Source organism: Anabas testudineus, chromosome 19 (assembly GCF_900324465.2).
Source record: "Anabas testudineus chromosome 19, fAnaTes1.2, whole genome shotgun sequence".
Classification (NCBI taxonomy): Eukaryota; Metazoa; Chordata; class Actinopteri; order Anabantiformes; family Anabantidae; genus Anabas; species Anabas testudineus.
In genome coordinates this window covers 10,491,683-10,509,996 of record NC_046628.1, presented here as the reverse complement: position 1 = coordinate 10,509,996, position 18,314 = coordinate 10,491,683, and the positions used below count along the sequence as shown (strand labels likewise).

General features: G+C 39.0%; 2 protein-coding genes across 4 annotated transcripts in view; both read left to right on the top strand.

Annotated features, from left to right (window-relative positions):
- Window positions 1-7,427, top strand: part of LOC113155999 (zinc finger protein 385C-like) — a 49,287-nt gene extending 41,860 nt beyond the window's left edge. For 2 of the 3 annotated variants that reach the window (XM_026350785.1, XM_026350787.1), the window contains 5 exons: window positions 2,843-3,020; window positions 4,773-5,147; window positions 5,267-5,469; window positions 5,659-5,757; window positions 6,161-7,427. In XM_026350785.1, coding sequence (XP_026206570.1) covers window positions 2,843-3,020; window positions 4,773-5,147; window positions 5,267-5,469; window positions 5,659-5,757; window positions 6,161-6,391 — 1,086 coding nt within the window. In that variant the 3' untranslated portion in view covers window positions 6,392-7,427. The remainder of the gene's footprint in view (window positions 1-2,842; window positions 3,021-4,772; window positions 5,148-5,266; window positions 5,470-5,658; window positions 5,758-6,160) is intronic. The other variant, XM_026350786.1, reaches the window with a different exon arrangement.
- Window positions 7,428-8,641: 1,214 nt separating this feature from the next.
- On the top strand, window positions 8,642-17,819 carry LOC113156569 (dnaJ homolog subfamily C member 7-like). The gene is made up of 14 exons (XM_026351793.1): window positions 8,642-8,732; window positions 10,331-10,419; window positions 10,965-11,089; window positions 11,229-11,342; window positions 11,443-11,517; window positions 11,650-11,768; window positions 11,898-12,051; window positions 12,227-12,391; window positions 12,590-12,681; window positions 12,778-12,851; window positions 12,937-13,083; window positions 13,177-13,332; window positions 16,260-16,334; window positions 16,452-17,819. Exons 1-14 carry the CDS (start codon window positions 8,662-8,664, stop codon window positions 16,487-16,489), a joined length of 1,494 nt encoding a protein of 497 aa, XP_026207578.1. The 5' UTR covers window positions 8,642-8,661; the 3' UTR covers window positions 16,490-17,819.
- The last annotated feature ends 495 nt before the right edge of the window (window positions 17,820-18,314 follow it).

The window sequence follows — 18,314 nt, the reverse complement described above, 5'->3', positions numbered from 1 at the left end:
CTAATTGTAAGACTTTCTGACCTTTCTGATGTGTGCTTCAAGCAGGCTCCAAACAAATTACTGTATCTTCTAAAGGTCACATTTTTGTTTACTTTCAAGCATCTCCATAGTTGAAGCACATTTAATATTTTTGCATCCTATTGTTCTTAACGCAATCTTGAAGTAGGCTATTCATCTTAAGTCCAATGGCTATATATTTATACAACTTCAGCTTTTTTATTCGTCAGCTCATTCTGGTGCTTTGTCCTCCTTATCATACCTCCCTATTCATATTCATTTGGGCCTGATTCCTATGGAGTTCATTTATACATATTTGCATTTATATTGTTAGGAGGAACCTGGCTGAATGACAATGACTTTTCTTTATGTGAATGACGAAACTTTAAGGAAGCAGGCCACTGGTGCAGCACTATTATACTACCCTTCCTTGCTTCCTTCCCTAGTCTTTCTCTGCTCTTTACTTTTAGACACACAATGTTGTTGTTAGCTAACAGACTCTCACCTCCTCTCCCTGTGTTACCTGCAGCTGAGCTGAGAGTGCTTGCTGACCCGGGATTTGGATGCCAGGTTGCAGGCAGGTACCAGGTCCCAAAAGGGAACAGCACTGAGCGGCTAGAATTTGCACTCCTCAGAGAAACTTGATTAAAGGAATACTTTAAAGGTCTATCTGTGTTTTATACTCACTGCTTGTGTAGTGCATAGGTATAGCAGATTTCATTTTCACCTCAGGTTTCATCCATCTTTATTTTTCATAATGGATACACAGCTTCAGCTTGTCATCCAAAGTTCAGTGTTGTTTGCAGGGAAAAGCTAAAAGGTCTTCGAAACAAAAAAGTTTTACAGTTCAGCCAAAGCCTCAATGAACAGTAATCTAGCATGCTTTCAGTTGTTATTTTAACATTACAGTTGCTTTTAGTGGAAATAAAAATGAAAAATTGCAATAAATGGATGCCAAGAGGCCGAGGAAATAAAGGCTTTTTTTTAATCAGTATTTTTCTGTGGATGAAATTACTACATGTAAAGAATCTACTGTTTTGTACTTGCTGACACCGGATGGTACAGTGAACAACAAACTTGTTAACACACAGCAACTAAAAGGGTAGATATCTTTCTCAGGATCAAGAACAGGGCAAAATGTAGAATTTTGCTAAGATAATGTCAGCTTTGGCTGAATGGTGAGGTGTTTCTTGTTGTGAATCTGCCCATAATAAAAGCTGAAGCTAAGATGGACTGGACTATGAAAGTGAAACCTATACCTGTGTGTGTATATACTGTTCGAAAGGAATTCGAATTATTCCTTTAACGCTGCTAAACTCATTGCAAAAGCATGGGAGATGCAAGCGTGAAGGACCATGTTATATTCCTATTTTGCTACACTTTTGTGGAGCACAGATGCTGTTGACTGTGTATAAAGAGTCAATGTTGTGAGTCAAAGCACCTTGAATTAAGGTCAACAGAGGTCAAGCAGTCCTGCCAGTCTCTGGGATCCCACATGGTGGAACAGAGTGAATTTATACTACATTGGCATGCTAGAGAGTATGCATATGGGAGCAGATTGTTCCCTCTGACTCAGTTGGAAAGTCACGCTGAATGGTTATTGTGCACTGACATTCAACGTAGCCAACGGGGTCGTACACCCTTTGGCTGACCTAGTATTGCTCGCTGCACACTTTGACCCATGGTGGTACCCTTTCTGTGTGTGAAGCAGGCTATGCTTTATGCAAAGTGTTGATGGGGAGACTTTTACTCTGTGCACACAGTTACTAGAAGATTACCTGTACACGCTATGAGTTTGAATGTGCATCAGCAGAGGTTGTACAGTGTGTGCCTGGAACCTGTAAGGATAATTTGATCAATAACAAATTATCTATCAGCCTCTTGTGAAACCCAAATACGTAGTCTTGTTACACTGTTCCAAAAACAAACTGGACTGCACATGTGTCTTTCATATTCAGAAAGTATGTTCTGAAAGTAAGACAGATTACGATATTGCCCGTGTTCATCCTAAATTAACATGCTCAGCACTGTTTCTTATTTATATATTTTAATAGTTATTGGACAACAGTGGAGGTTTGTGGAACAATTATTATTTATTATTTATTTATTATTACTGTTTGTTCCCAAATGTACTGTAAGTGGTGGATATAAATTGTATAGATTTGACAAGTTTGTGCAAATATTAATGTGTGTGAGAATTATCAGGCAAATGTGTTTTGCTTCAGTTGTTTTAATTTTGTCTTGCTGGAGGTCGATCTTCCTCTTGAGAGCATGTCTTGCTTTATCTACAGCCGTGCAGAGCCATTTTTGGGATCGTAAATCTGCATGCTTCTGTTGTCACACTGCCACAAATGTGTTTTCTCTCACTGAGGAAGGCACCGAGGTAATTTTGTGTCGCTGCATAACGGACACGGGCCATTTGTGTCAGAACAAATCAGTGGAGAGATGAACCAGTGAGCTCAGAGCATGGTCATGAGATGCCATGAGTCCAACTGATGCTCATTTGTGCACAGTCGTGATGATGATGATGATCAAAATGGTGATTTTTGATAAGACTCTTTCTCAGAGGCAAATGCTCAGTCGTAAAAATTTTTCCCCCACTCCATGGAACCATGTGAAGTCAAAGAGATGGAACACATGGCAATATTACAGTTTGCTGATTTCATGCTGTCCTTCACTAATTTAATCAGGGATTCTATGTGTGTGCTGTACCCTGATTTTCCACTTTGCTTGTTTGCCTGCTTGTGTGTGTGTGTCTGTGTATGTGTGTGTGTGTGTGTGTGTGTGTGTGTGTGTGTGTGTGTGTGTGTGTGTGTGTGTGTGTGTGTGTGTGTGTGATGGCCAGTCCCAGGCTGAAGCACACTACAAAGGTCACAAGCATGCTCGCAAGCTAAAAGCCTTGGAGATGCAGAGGAACCGGCAGAAGAACGGACACAGTCCATCCACAACAGGAAAAGACAGAGAGAGGGGGATGATGGGAGGAAGAACAGTGCCAACAGACTCACAGTTGAAGGAGAAAAAAGGTATAAATCAGTCTTTTTAAAGCCCCCCTCGCTCCATCCTCTGAGTAATTAGTGGTAATTGAAGAGACATAAGCACTAGGCTTGGTAGCTGCCACTCTGCTGGCTAATTACCAGCTGTTACCTGTCCTGCTATCATTGGCTCCGTCAGATAGGTAATTACTCCCATCAAGCACAGACATTCTGCAAGATGAGAGGCCTTAAAGCACTTCAAAAGAGAAGGCACCTAAAGAAACATGTAGTGGTGTTAACTTTCTTTGATTTTTCGATTTTTGCTTGTAGATCAACAGCCGCTCAGCAACTCCCACTTGGAGTTCCTCCTTCATATTATGAAATGAGTTGTCACTTTGCTAATGGACATGTGAAAGGTTGTAGAAAATTGTGTTAAAGGAGAACAAAGCATGAGTCATGTGTGCCAGTTATTTTAAATAACTACAATTTAAACGAAACGAGCATTACAGTCTATGAACCACATTACAAAGGTGTAGTGTGCTTAAATGGTGTTCTAAGTTGTTTGACACAACCATCCAAAACTCAAATTAGACATATTAAAATTTAGTTATTTATTATTGAGCAAAATTGTTAATTAGTCGACTAACAGGCCCTCTCATTTATATTGTGCTTTATTCAGCCCTTTAGTTCAAAGTGCACTGCAAATGTGTACACGAAAATAAATGCATACCAAGATACGCCCACACTGGTCTTGTGCATGTAACCTCGCTTTTTCCTTGTTGCTGTCAAAGAAATTACCAAAATATTAAACCCACCATGTCTAACTTTGATTTGTTAAAGCTTGTTAAAATCCCCACAAATTACACTTGTGTTTTTTAAAATACACTAATTAAATTGGTGGCTACTGTCGTGGATCCTTTCCAGAATTCAACCCGAACAGTGATTAGTTCTTCAGCAACATTTGCTACAAAAGAGCATCTGTAAGACTACACAAGTTTTCTCTCTTTTAATCATTTGTTACTCTACTTCTCATTCTGCCGCTCACCATCGTCTTTTTTTATACTCTGTCTAGTTTTCCTTTTCAATATTGATCTCCCCCCTCCCATTTTCTTCCAGCACCTATCAATTTCCCTGTAAGCACATAATGATAAGCTTGTTACATTCAGTGGTTGCCATGGTTGTTGATTGATGGTGACAGCGCAAGCTTTGGCAGAGAGCGCAAACAAATGACAGAGGGGCAGATGAAGAATGATTGAGACGGCAGGAAAAAATGGAAGAAATGATTGAACAGAAAGAAAAGAAAGTAGATGAGGATGAGAACGATTTTAATACCTAGGTTGTTTGAAAGAAACAGAGTGGAGGTAAAAGGATGAAAAGGTTGGCGGCATAAAAATACTGAAAAACTGAAAGGAAACAGAAGTCATACTTCTTTTCAGGACAGCTCGCATTCGTCAAAAAAATTTATTTATACTTGGACTGTGTAGAATTTACACTATTATAAACAAGTTTTTACCCTTTAATGAATGATTTTTCTCTTGCCTGTGTTGTAGTAGTATGTAGATTGCACAAATATGGCAGATAGAGATGTTAGTAATGCAAAAATAGGTGGAATTGGGATTCAATGTGTTAATTAATCATTTTGGAAAGTGAGAGCCAGTAATCTTAACTGGCTCTCAGCTTATATTTAATGGACCTAAACGGTTCATGTAAATAGTTTGTATTGATATATTAATAAATCCTCATGACTTTATGGCTTCATGACTAAGTCTTGCCTAAAGCTCTGTGTCATCTGTGTTTCCTCAGGACCAAGCACCTCTTCCCAACCTGAGCAGCATCAACTAGAAAATGGTCAGGGGAGCTCGCAGGCACCCACTCCTTCCTTGCAGCCGTTACCGACAGACTCTTACTCCTCCCTCCGCTCTCCTCAGCGTTCCCCACAAGTCTGCTCAGACTCTCAGCTTTGTGATCCACCTTCAGACAGTCCGTCCGTGGAAGGGTGCAGCCCAGCAAGCAGCTCAGCCCCTCACTCTGACCCTCAGGGAAGCTCCACAGGAGGTGAGGAGGAGGTGGGGATGGTAGAAGAGGTGAAGGAGACCAAGAACAATAAAAAACATCTCCACTGTCCAACATGCAAAGTAACAGTGAATTCTACTTCTCAGTTGGACGCTCACTGTAGCGGTGCGTACCACAATGCTAAATCAGTTTATTCTAAGCCATTTGGTATCTGATCCTTGTTTTTCTTACTTAATATATGATCGGTCTGACATTTAGTCCTCCCCTCTGATTGGCTAACTTAGGTTCTAAGCACAAACAGATGCTGGATGGTCAGAACAGCAGTCAGTCACAACGCAGGGTCAAGATGATGTCATCGCCGAGATCCACCTGCCGAATTAAGCAGCGAAAGGGCAGCAAGACGAGAGCAGTTGTTGGTGTATCCAGCCAGCCCTTTCACTGTGAACTGTGCCAGGTGTCTGTCAACTCAGAGACACAGCTGAAGCAGGTGTGTGGATTTATCCTCATATAACACATTTCGCTAATTTTACCACCAGATAAAACATTGACTATTGTATAAAAACTAAAAATGTAGAATATCTAGCCTTTAGGTAAACAAGCCAGTTTACTGGCTCTTTGTTTTGTTAGTCAGAGCTGTCCTGACTGATTCACTGTTCTGTCCCTGCCCCCCTTTTAGCACATGAACAGCAGGAGACACAAAGAGCGTTTGGCTGGCAAGCCTGTCAAGGCGAAGTTCACCCCCTATAATAAACTACAGCCCAGTGCTGTCTTAGCAGTAAGTATTTGTCACACAGACACACACATTTAACTGCTTTTATTTTTGTCCACAACATACATGCTCATTAAAAAACACAATCAATATAAATATATATTGTACAGACACATACTCAGTAGATGCAAATAGTAAGCTGTGTCTAACTGTCCACATTCAAGTCTGATAGTTGTCAAGTGGTTGATATAAATAATTGCTAAGTGCATTTATGTATTATATGAAAAATAGGCCCCGTTCTAATATCATTTGCTACACTATGATGTTTAGTAGAGTGTGTTGTCCTCGACAGTGAAATAGGTGCATATTATGAAGACACTCTGAAGACAGATTTTGAAATGTTTCTTCTCCTTTCATATATTTTTTTAAATATGTAAAAGTGAAATATGCCTATTGTCTTTGGTTTCAGACAAAACTGGCCTTTCAGAAGCAGCTGTCTAAAGCCCTGCCGGCAGGGTTCCTGACAAGCCCCATCAATCCAGCTGCTTTGTGCACTATGGCATCTGGACCCTTGGCACTACAGCTGCCACCTGGTCCAACAGCCATCATCCAGGGTCCCTTGATCAGTCCCACTCTCTTCAGGCCTGCTCCAGGACCCCTGAGAGCTACACACACGCCCATTATCTTCTCTCCTTACTAACAAAGAGCCAAGCTCGACTACAGGACTACAGTAGAGTGAACCTGGCCAAAGCTGGAATAAAGCAGGGGACCCTCTGAGTGACAACAGGAGACTATGCAGTGACAGCAAGGGCATGTTCAAGACCAGTGTGCACAATCCCCTCATGTGGATTAAGATTCAGTGTTGACTGACCAGTATCTCACCCCCTTAAAAATGGAAGAACCACCTCTCAGCTGTTGTGTTCTGGACCCCTCTGGAAGCCATAATGACAAGCATCTTTTAGTTTTATTTATAAGGCTGTAATAGACAAATACCCTAGGGTGTGTAGATGTTGCTAAGTGTTTGTTGCCAAAATTCACTCCTTTTGAGAGTTTTCTAGTTGTACTATGAGAGAACAAATACAATTCTTCATCCCTGCTTTACTTTTCATAACCAAATCTAAAGGAAGAAAATCCAAAATGTAAATTTCAGATGAAACTGGCTACTTCCATTTAACCATCCTCCTTGTGTGAAAATACAAAGGAGACCTATAACTTTGCTACCTGAGGATTCTGCATCTTAAAAAATGTATGTCTGACGTAGTCGCCTTTTTAGAGTTTATTTTAGATAAATACATAAATTAATGTCCTTTCTGTGTTAAGAGGTGACAATCAACCACCCTAATGTGATGCCAAGAACATTATGGAGACAGATTACATCTAATGCTAGGAGAAAGCTGGTTCAATTTAAACTTATTAGTTTATTGGTATTCTTTTGACACAAGCCATTATTACAAGTTCTTCAGGTGATGGTTAGATAAATACAGCAAGTTAAGATTTTGCAGCAGCTTGATGCTGTTTGTGCAATATGGAGAGACAGACTGATGTGTGCTATTAGCTAAAATCTAAATGTGTCTTTGACATCTTTATTTAACTTTTTTTTTTTTAAGATTTGTATTAAATACTATGTGCTTTCATTTTAGAAATCTTTCTCCCATCTGATTGTGCTGAATCATCCTAAGCAATATGTATTGTTGAAATGTCATCTGGTAAATTAATGATTAGTGTAACTGTGCATCAATTGCAATAATGTAAATTATTATGTGCTTCAAATGTCAATAATGCATTCTATATTAAGTTATAAATAATACTGTTTTTACACAGCTGTGACTGCTTCTTTCTTCATGTGGACACAAGTCTCCTTTTTACTCAATATAGTTTTACAGTGACTATAATTGATTTATTAATGTTCTTATGAACACAGAGGTCTTACAATTATGCACACACTCAGTAATAACTTACATCATAATATATTACTTCAAATTACTTCAAAGGTCAGTGAATATCACTAGCATGGGACATTTTTATTGGGCACTGATGCATTGCTTTTCAACATAAAATGTAACTTGGATATGTGGTCAATCTCCACCCAATGTGGATTTGAAGCCTCTGAAGTACTGATGACCACCCACAGAAAATAGGAAGAGTGACATTTGTCGCTTTTGTAGCCAGACTCAAAAACATCATCTTTCAGTTTGTAAAAAATAACAAATAGTCACTGCTGATGTTGCTATCACATGTCCTATATTCTACACTGCCCATAATACATACTTAGTGGTGCTCTGGTGTCCTCTAGTGGTATTTTCCAAGACAGCTCAACCCTGTAAGGGCAAAGGCATATTTCTTCCTTCATTTATGTGCATTTATGTCAGTCAAACAAACAACAAATTATGATTAGATCACATATAAAGCATTTCAGAAAAACGGAATTATTAAAACAGATATGACTTCTCAATGTATTTTTGTTATTGATATGCTAATTTTTCTTGATAGAGACTCTACGTTAATGTTTGCAGGTTTACAAAGAACACTGTGCCACTGTGCTTCATGATTTGATTCATTTTCAATCAATGTAAGATATTTTACATAAATATGTATTGAATTATTTTAACGGAAAAACCATGCAGAAGACTATTAATCATGTGCAAAATGTGCCACATTAATCCAACTGTTTATTTGTGAATGAGTTTGTCTGGTAAATCTTGGCAGCAGCAGCCTCATCAGCAGAAAGATGCAGGTAGAGGTGCAGTGTGATAATAACTGTAATCCTATATTTACTGCAATGTATACATGTAAAATGTGTCAGATCTGCATAATACAACTCATACGTAGAGGAAAGCAAAAGCAGGATTTTGTAACATTCTGTACGTTTGATCATTTCTTTGTTTTTGTTGTGACCTAGTTTCTCATGGCCCCAAAAAGTCGCCGGTTCTCGGAAGTGACGTCTGTTCTTGTTCGTCCTTTCCAGAAAAAATGGCGGCTGTTGACATCGACGTGCTGCTTGACACAGAGCCCCAAATCCACAATCAAGACGACCTGGAGCGGTAAGCATGTGACTGTCTGCTGTGTTTTGCTGTGATTCGCATGTAATGTGAAAATAACCGGGCTGATTTCAGTCGCTGTTCGTTGACAATGCTCGGAAATAGCATCGCGGCTAGCCCGGCTAAAGCTAAAAAGGCTAACGGTTAGCATGCAAAGGAAACTGCATGCTAGGATGTGCAGCACCTTTTCTACGCCTTAGATCTTAATAGTTAGTCATCTCATTGTTTCGATCGTTCAGATTAGATATAAGATTATAGACCTTTCAATTAGCTTGTAGTCGCTACCTGACACTTCCCCACCTTTTGGCTAACACCGCTGAGCTAATTGAGTCGGCTTGTCGTGACACATGCTCAGCTCCACATATGAAGAACTAGCTAACTAACGTGACTGTATTTTGAAAAATAATTGGGGTTTCTGCTGGTTAACCAACATCATTAACATTATATGGTACGTTGCTAAAAAAAACACGAGAAATTAAGCATCAATACCGTAAAGGTTTCGTACTATAGCCAAACTAGCTACACTAGCTACACCAGCTGTGCGTTTTTCCCCTTTCCAGAAATTTCCTTATGACACTGTCACATGTCGTAGCTCTAACCTAGCTCTCAACTTTTACATATAAAGTGATTATATCACATAAAGTGATTATAAAAACTTCTTTAAACGCATTATGCTGTAATATGAGGTTTTTTAAATTTTAAGCCTATTAAGGTTTACCATTACTTTACAGTAGCCCTGCTTTGCATGTCACACATCTGTAAGTGTGCAGTATTCACATGCAATGTAAAATAATACATTTGGTTATTTTTTACGTGTATAATTAACGTCTCAAACTATTCCAGTTAGTATCTTTACATGACAGGGCTCAGCATACGCCATATGTGAAAGACATAACCAATAGAGTTGCAATGCAGATGCAGAGTTGAGCAGGAACCTGAATAAGGTGCACAGAGTGAGACGTTTATGTTGTCTGAAAATAGATCAAGTAGTAAAATGCACAGTTTGCTTATGTGAAATGCTAAAATCTGATCTATTTTGTAGAAATCCTGAGATGCACACAGTAACAGTACTGTGTATTTAGTAAAGATATGATGGCTATTGTATTCTATAGCCATCATATCTTTATTGTTGTAGATTTCTACAGAAGTCCTTAAAACATAGAGTTTCATCTAATCTTAGTGACATTCAAGTGATGTTGCATCAGCTAAAGGAAAATGGCACTCCCAGATTGTTTGGGATGTGGTCTGAATTACAACATGTTCAAATACTTCATTCCCAATGGAGAACCACGGAGAAGCTTTTTTCCTCCTATGTGATTCAGTGTTGATTTACCCTTTAACCCTTGTCACTTTTGACAGCACTGCAGCAGGTCAATTTCACTGCTATGTTTAGCACTGGACCTCTCAGGACTGTGTACTCTGCTATGCTGTCCTAGTTGCAGGTGTAATGTACCACAGCTGAGTCCTTTCGGTCTCTGCACTATCTGCAAAGAAATTCCCAGATGACAGATTAACTGGTGTATAGTTTTGAAATAGTTTCTTTTATGCAGCTGAAATACACATCCCATATTGACACTGGTTTCTGTTTCTTGTCTCTCCAGTCAGGCTGAAGGCTTCAAAGAACAGGGAAATGCATTCTACAGCAAGAAAGATTACTCAGAGGCTTTCAACTATTATACCAAGGCCATCGGTGAGATTACCTCTCAGTACACTTAATCACTGGAATTAAGTGTTGCAAGTTGGTGTTTGTACACAGCCTCTGTTGACCAATCTTTATTAATTCTATCCTATTGAGAAATGCTGATGATCTCTCTCCTGTTGCATATCTCCCAGCAAATGAGCAAAATAAATAAACCTCTCTTGAGAATTTAGTCATCAGTCTCTCTTAGCATACATTATGGTATTTTCTCTACATTTGAGAGTTTCCACTTTTTTGTGCTATTGTTCTTAATCAGTCTTATGGACAATGAACCCAAAGGTGCCCAACCCCAGGACAAATATATCTCCCTCTTTAAAAAAGGACAGTAACCACTGCCTGTCATTCATGCTTTCACTCTATTATAAACAAACGCCACAATTGATCCATCTAAATATCAGCATGTACAGCTGATCTCTCCGACTGCATGTGTTAGTTTCCCACATAAACTTCTCTCACACCTTGAAAATGTCACTTGTTTGCCTTTACAGTTTACTCCTAATAACCTTTCTGAGATTTTTTTTTCCTTCTATTTAAAGATGCATGCCCCACAAATGCCAGTTATTATGGCAACAGAGCTGCCACCCTCATGATGCTCTGTCGGTTTCGCGAAGCCTTGGAAGATTCTCAGCAGTCTGTGCGGCTCAATGACTGTTTCATGAAGGTCAGTGTGATCAGACTCAAACCATCTTTGTCCTCAGCTCGGCATACCACTTACTGCCTTATATTGGCTGCATTTGTGCAGTGGAAATGAAATGTCGAGATTTTTGTGCAGTCCTAACAAAGGCTTTTTGCTTCCACAGGGACATCTACGTGAAGGCAAGTGCCACCTGTCTTTGGGAAATGCCATGGCGGCAAATCGCTGCTTTCAGAAGGTTCTGGAGATGGAGCCAAGCAACCAAGAGGCCCAGCAGGAGGTGGGGTGGCCGCTTGATATTTTCACATTTATGTCAAGTATAAGTAAATGTACAGATTGATTTTAAATTTTCAGTTTTGTTTTGTTTTGTTTTGTTTTAGAAAAAGAACGCAACAGCTTTACTGGAGTATGAGCGCATGGCAGAATTTGGCTTTGAAAAGCGAGATTTCAGAAAGGTACATCAAACCCATTGTCGCTTTCATCAGTTCACGAAAAGTGTCTGGTAGCTGTGTGCAACTGTTGGTCAAAGATGTAGAGATAAAAATATTTAATGATTATAAATCAGTTTTTGGCTTATCCTCTTCCAGGTGGTGTACTGCATGGACCGAGCCCTAGCTCTGGCTTCTGCCTGCCACCGCTTTAAAATCCTTAAATCTGAGTGTCTCGCTCTGCTGGGCCGCTATCCAGAAGCTCAGTCTGTAGCAAGGTAGGAACATGTTAGGTCTTTTATTTTATTTTATTTTTAATAGAAGAACCTTTTGGGCCACTGTATTAATTATATTACAATTTGGGGCCAAGCTTTATTTAAAAAAAAACAACTAACTTTAATTTCCAGTGATATTCTGCGGATGGATTCAACGAATGCAGATGCACTGTACGTCCGAGGCTTGTGTCTTTATTATGAGGACTGCATCGATAAAGCTGTGCAGTTCTTTGTCCAGGCTCTGCGCATGGCACCTGACCATGAAAAGGCCCGACTGGCGTGTAGGGTAAGATTATTTATGTTTGTATGATCAAGAATTGCAAGTTACTTGCTGAACAACATGCTTAAATTTCAGACTGCTGTGGTTTTGACCACTAGTAGAGCTGTGTTTCATTGTTATTGTATGTTGTAGTGTTTCAATGTTCAAAACAATCATGAGTATACCTTTCATCCTTAATCAGAATGCCAAAGCCTTAAAATCCAAGAAGGAGGAAGGCAACCAGGCATTCAAGAACAACAACTATGAAGCGGCCTACCAGCTGTATACAGAAGCTCTGAAGATAGACCCCAACAACATCAAGACCAATGCTAAACTGTACTGCAACAGAGCCACAGCCGGAGCAAAGGTAAAAGGCAACAAATCAACTTGTATTACTGTATTCTGCCACAGGCTTGTACAATCAGAAGTCAGAGAAAATAGAAATAATGGAAAGCATTGTGGTTGGACTGTCCAAACACGCGGACTGTCTAAATATTTGCTATTTGTCAAAATGGCTCTATGGGTCCATTTTCTTAACTGTTATTAACCTTTTCCAAATCAACAGCTGAATAAACTTAATCAAGCCATTGAGGACTGCACAAGTGCAATCAAATTAGATGACACTTACATCAAGGCCTACTTAAGAAGAGCCCAGTGGTATGTCAAACTGTCAGTTTGGGTGCATTTTGCCTAATTAGTGTGTTTTGTTGGTGAACATTATGCAATTTTACAGTGACTTTGTGTGACCCCTAGTTACATGGACACGGAGCAGTATGAAGAGGCCGTACGCGATTATGAAAAAGTTTACCAGACAGAGAAAACATCAGGTAACCTGCAACATTATCTCAACTGATATACCTGCTGGTCAGATTTTCACACCATCTCATGACTTTGGTTTCCTTCTCACTGTAGATCATAAACATCTGCTGAAGATGGCACAGCTGGAGCTGAAAAAGAGCAAGAGGAAAGATTATTACAAGGTGCTTGGGGTTGGCAAGAACGCTACCGATGATGAAATCAAAAAAGCCTATCGCAAACGGGCCCTTATGCACCACCCAGGTAGCCCCCTTAGTCTTTAAACACACATGGGTATATGCGCTTTGATTATATTCAAAGGTTATTTATCTTTGGGTCTCTGCTGTCATGTGTCAGATCGCCACAGTGCAGCGACTCCAGAGGTGCAAAAGGAGGAGGAAAAGAAATTCAAAGAGGTTGGGGAGGCGTTTACTGTGCTCTCTGACCCAAAGAAGAAGATGCGCTATGATAACGGACACGATTTGGACGACGATGGCTCCTTTGATGGAGGAGGTAAATGCTTGTATTTTTTTTCTTTGCTTATTTATATAATCAGCCCCTTTGACCTTTTTATTCACAGGTTTCTGAGCAGTAAACCCGCACAAAACGCCTCACAAATTGTCCTGAAACCTGCCTGTTATCTCACAGTGCTGAATGTGGTTTGTTTTATTTGAAAAGTGCTGCTATAAAGGTCGGGTTTTGAGTACAGACACTTCACAACGTTACTGTGTTTTTAAGGTTGCTGTGGAAGTTGGATGGATGTCAGTCTCAGAATAAGTAACAGCTAAAGAACATATTTCTGTCCTCTCAGATCTGAAAAAAAAAGCCCTGTTTTAATGATAAACAAGTGGCTTGTGTGTTTTTCCTCATGAAACATTTAATTCTGTCTGGAAATTGAATCATGGCAACTGGACTCTTTGTAAGGTTGAAACATTTTACTTCACTTTCATTTAAGTAGCTTGTTCAGATAGAAGAAACTTAAGTAGCAGACCTGAAAAGTGTCCTTCAGATTGGTTTCATTTCACACTTGACCAGAATAGCCTCATTAGATGGACAAAGGAAGTCTAACAGCCCCCTCTAACCCAATAAGGTGGGCTAAGTGTAGCCTTCCTGGTGCATGTGTGAAGAGGTCTTGATGTTTCTTGGGACGGATGAAAGGGCAGCATGATGAATTGGACACAGGCTTCCACCTCGGTTGAGGGGTTTTCCACTTCAACATGTATGACATCTCTCACACCGCTCGTTCATCATTGTCCTCAAATAAGAGTCTTTTTCCTTCAAATGAAGGTACTGTGCTAATTCTGGGCCTCTTGTGCTGGGCTATACTGTTTAGTGTCTCTAATGTGGAGCTCTGAACACTCCTTAATACACTAAACTATGTACACAGTATTGCTCCTCGTGCCTTTTGGCGTCTGGTGTTTTGGTTTGGCAAGTTGCTACCTGTCTCCAATAAAATATAACCTCACCTGGATGACTGAGCATCTTCATGGACATTTGTTTAAGTCCCTTTAATAACTTCTCAAAACTAGATCCCTACAAGTCTCCTATGTCATCATGACATCCATTTTTATTGTGTGTGTGTGGGAGTTATAATTCACACTTCATCACACTTTGCTTACTAGATTCAGATTGGCTTTCAAAATATTGGTGATTTCACAAATCATGCTTGCACATGCTTGTCTTCAGGTTTGAAGGTGAACTCAGAGAAACTTTTGTTGTATTGTCAAACTCTGCACACCATCATCCTGACCTGAAAACACAAGACTTTGTAGGGAGTAGTAGGCTTTTCTATGTATCTGTGGAGCTAGCTTTTTTTAACCTTGTGGTTTCTCACTGGTGTATTTATCAAGTTAGCTGCCAGAGTTGCCTCTCAAAGGTGTAGTTTCAGTAAAACCGGTTTCTTTCCACTACCGGTTACTTTATTCACTTCCTATTGTAGCATAATGTGCATTGGCAAGACAAAGTATGTGAACCACTTGGAATTTCAAGGTTTTCTGCATTCATTCGTTATAGAATATGCTCTGATCTTAATCTAAGTCAATAGTATTATCAAATATAATGTTCCTAAAATGATAAAAAAAATTCTGATCTTTCATGTCTTTATTGAGAACAACCATAAAAACCTCATAGTGATCTGTACATTGTTCAGAGGGAATTTCAGCCCACTGCTTTAGCTCTGTCATATTCTTTGGACGTCTCATGTGTGTGGCTCTCTTCAAGTGGTTCAATAGCATCTCTGTTGGGTTAAGGTCTGGGCTCTGACACTCCAAAAGGCAGATTTAGTTTTTCTGAAGCCATTCACTTGTGTGTTTTGGGTCATTGTCCTGTGACATCACCTAACTTCTGCAGAGTTTCAGCTGACGTATAAACATTCTCACATTATCCTGAAGAATATTTTGATACACTTGGGAATTCATCTTCCCCCCACCCCCCACCCCCCAAACACTGCAAACTGGCCAAGCGTTGATGCAGCAAAGCAAACCCCAAATGATGATGATTACTTCACCATACTTCATGATTGGGATGATGTTTTCATGATGATATGCAGTGTTCTTTTTATGCCAGATGTAGTGCTTGTGTATTTCCAAATAGTTCAATATAGTTTCATCAGTCCACAAAAGATTATGCCAGTACTGCTGTTGAGTGTTAATGTGCTCTTTGGCAAACTTTAGGAATGCAGCAGTGTTCTTTTTACTAAGCAGCAGCTTCCTTTGTGGTGTCCTTCCATAGACACCCTGCTTGTTCAATGTTTTACCTACTGTAGGCACATGAACCCAGACGTTAGCCAGTTCAAATGATATCTTCAAATCTTTGACTATCACTCCGGGGTGCTTCTTTACCTCACTGATGAGTGTTTGTTGTGCTCTTGGGGTCATTTCACTGTCCACTCACTTCTTGGTAGAGTAGCCACAGTCCCAAAGTGTCTCCATTTGTAGATTGTTAACCTAACTGTAGACTATTGAATTTCTAAAGTCTTTGAAATCACTTTGCCTTATGTATGCATGAATTCTTTTTTTTTTGTATTATTATTTTAGGCACATTTTATTTGTTAATACTCTTGACCTAGATGAAGATCAGATCATGTTACATGACAAATGAATGCTGAATGAATGTTGACCATATGTTGACCTAGGAACCTATCAAAGTGACCATGATTATGTTTACAATCACATGATTTTAATTTGAACACCACAAATTCTGAAATGTGATATCATTGCACTGTAGTGACATCAATGACCCTGACTTTATCAATAGCTGATGTCTAACAATTTTTAATCTCCAGACCTTAACCAGTTGTCATCTTGCTGATCTAGTGGTTTGTCATTTACTTAGTTGAGTACATACACACTGTGTTGATGACAAATTGATGTCTACAGCTGGATTCACCTTGTCTTTGGTTTAGGAAATGATGTTATCTACTCTTTCATCTTGTCCCCTAGATTTTGATGCAAACAACATCTTCAGGGCTTTCTTTGGTGGCCACGGTGGAGGATTTAGTTTTGATTCCAGTCAAGGTATGTTGTTTTCCCCATCTTCAGACATCCTTTAGTTTATTGAAGCATATAAAAGGTAATAATATAATGCAGATAAACTGCATCCTGTTAATCAACTTTTGTTTTTGTGTTTACAAGACTCTGGCCCTGGAAATTTCTTTTTCCAGTTTGGCTAAAGTGAAGTGAGGATGTGAGAAAATGCAACTCTGCAGTGGACAAAATCAAGCTGGACTCACCTGTCGCCTCCTGATCCTCGCACTCTGACTCTGAGTGTCTTGCAAAACCTGCCCAATATTGTTTTTTAAATGTTAATTTTCCATTTCTTTTTTTTTTTTTTTCATTCACTCCTGTTGCTAACACACTTTGGGAAAGATAATTCAGAGGCTTTAGTTAATGTATTAATAATGTAAATAATAAGTGTGTAAGAACTTCTTTTATGAGCTTTAGATCAGTAGATCAGAGCATGCCACTATTGCCAAAATAGAAATGAAATGAAACCTTAACATCTTGTAAAACTGCCTCAACCTTCATGAAGGTGAAGAGTTGTAATGAATGAAAATGTAAGCATTGTGGTAAATTACTTACAGGCGTCATATGTATGTTTAAGGTTTTCCTTGGACAGCATGTCTCTATAGAACAAGAATCAATGTGCTGTGGAAGTTAATTGTCAAAACTTACCTCAGGACAGCCCGTTAAGGATTTCACTAGTCTTTTGTGGGTGGATGTGCAGGTTTATTGGCTCACCTGCCAAATATAGAATCACCTTGCAGGGTTTTTGTTTCTTCTCCTGTTTTCCATGCTGCAATGTATATTTGACTCGAATGTAAAGTGTTTTGTGTCCATAAACCTTTTCCTCAGTCTTCCCTTTGGTATATTTATATTTATTGTATTGTATATTCGAAACCGTACGCAACAGGATGCCAGTGTTTGTCTTCCTCTTTTTTTTTAAAGAGACTTATTTGTAAATGTTTTCCACATCATCATGTTGGCTCCTATTGTGTCAATTTCTCCAGGCCATAGTTACCATACATATGCTTACAGTTTACAGTCACACATATCCTACTGGTCCCATTGAAGTGGTGCCTTACCAAAATGTGCAAATGTTACCCCAAACCACATCATATTTGGGCAACAGTTACACTTGTGTAGCATGTTGTTTTGTTTTGGCTTTGTGGTCTTACATAGGAAAAAACATCTTTACGTCTGGCCAGTAAATTCAATTTTGCAACTAAATACTTATCCTGTAAACAAAGATATGAACAAATTTTATTACATGAGTCATGATGATTGGTCACACCTAGCTGCCATCTGCCCTACTTGTCATGCACGTTTAGTCGGTGCAACCCTTCCCTACTTGTTCTGCCAGTTTAAGGGACCTTTGGTGGTTGTAGGTAGGAAACTTCTTTTAATTGTTTTGTCTCTGCATCATTTTTAAAATAAACATGTCACAGTATTAACAAGACATGCTTTTCTTAATGCGGAAATAAAGATTCACCTTTTACTATAGTATTTGACTCTTAATTCTATAAATGGATTAAAAAAAAATTCAAGTAGTTGGATGTAAAAGTCTATTTCCTCAAGTACTGAACTTAGGTATTGTTAATTTCTTAATCACATTACTTTGACAGCCAGAATTTAGATTAAGATACATACAAAACATGAACCACTTTCTACAATACTATAAATGCCTTTATTATAGTGTTCAATTAGTTTAAAACAAATATACAGTGATCTGAGCAGCTGCCTCTTTATAATAAATACTTTCAATACGTGACTACAACTAGACAAAAACGGAAAATTCTTGTGCACAAAACTGTGTTGATTTCCAGGTGAAACATAAACATCACTCATGTTTGGGTTAAGGTTTCAAGGTCAATTTGATCATATGGGAACTCATTGAAATAGAGGCAAAAAAAAAAACATCTGAATTAACGTTTTGTTTTGGCAAATGTCTTTTTAAATGATTTATTATTTTTAAATGCTGCAGTTTAGTAGTTTTAT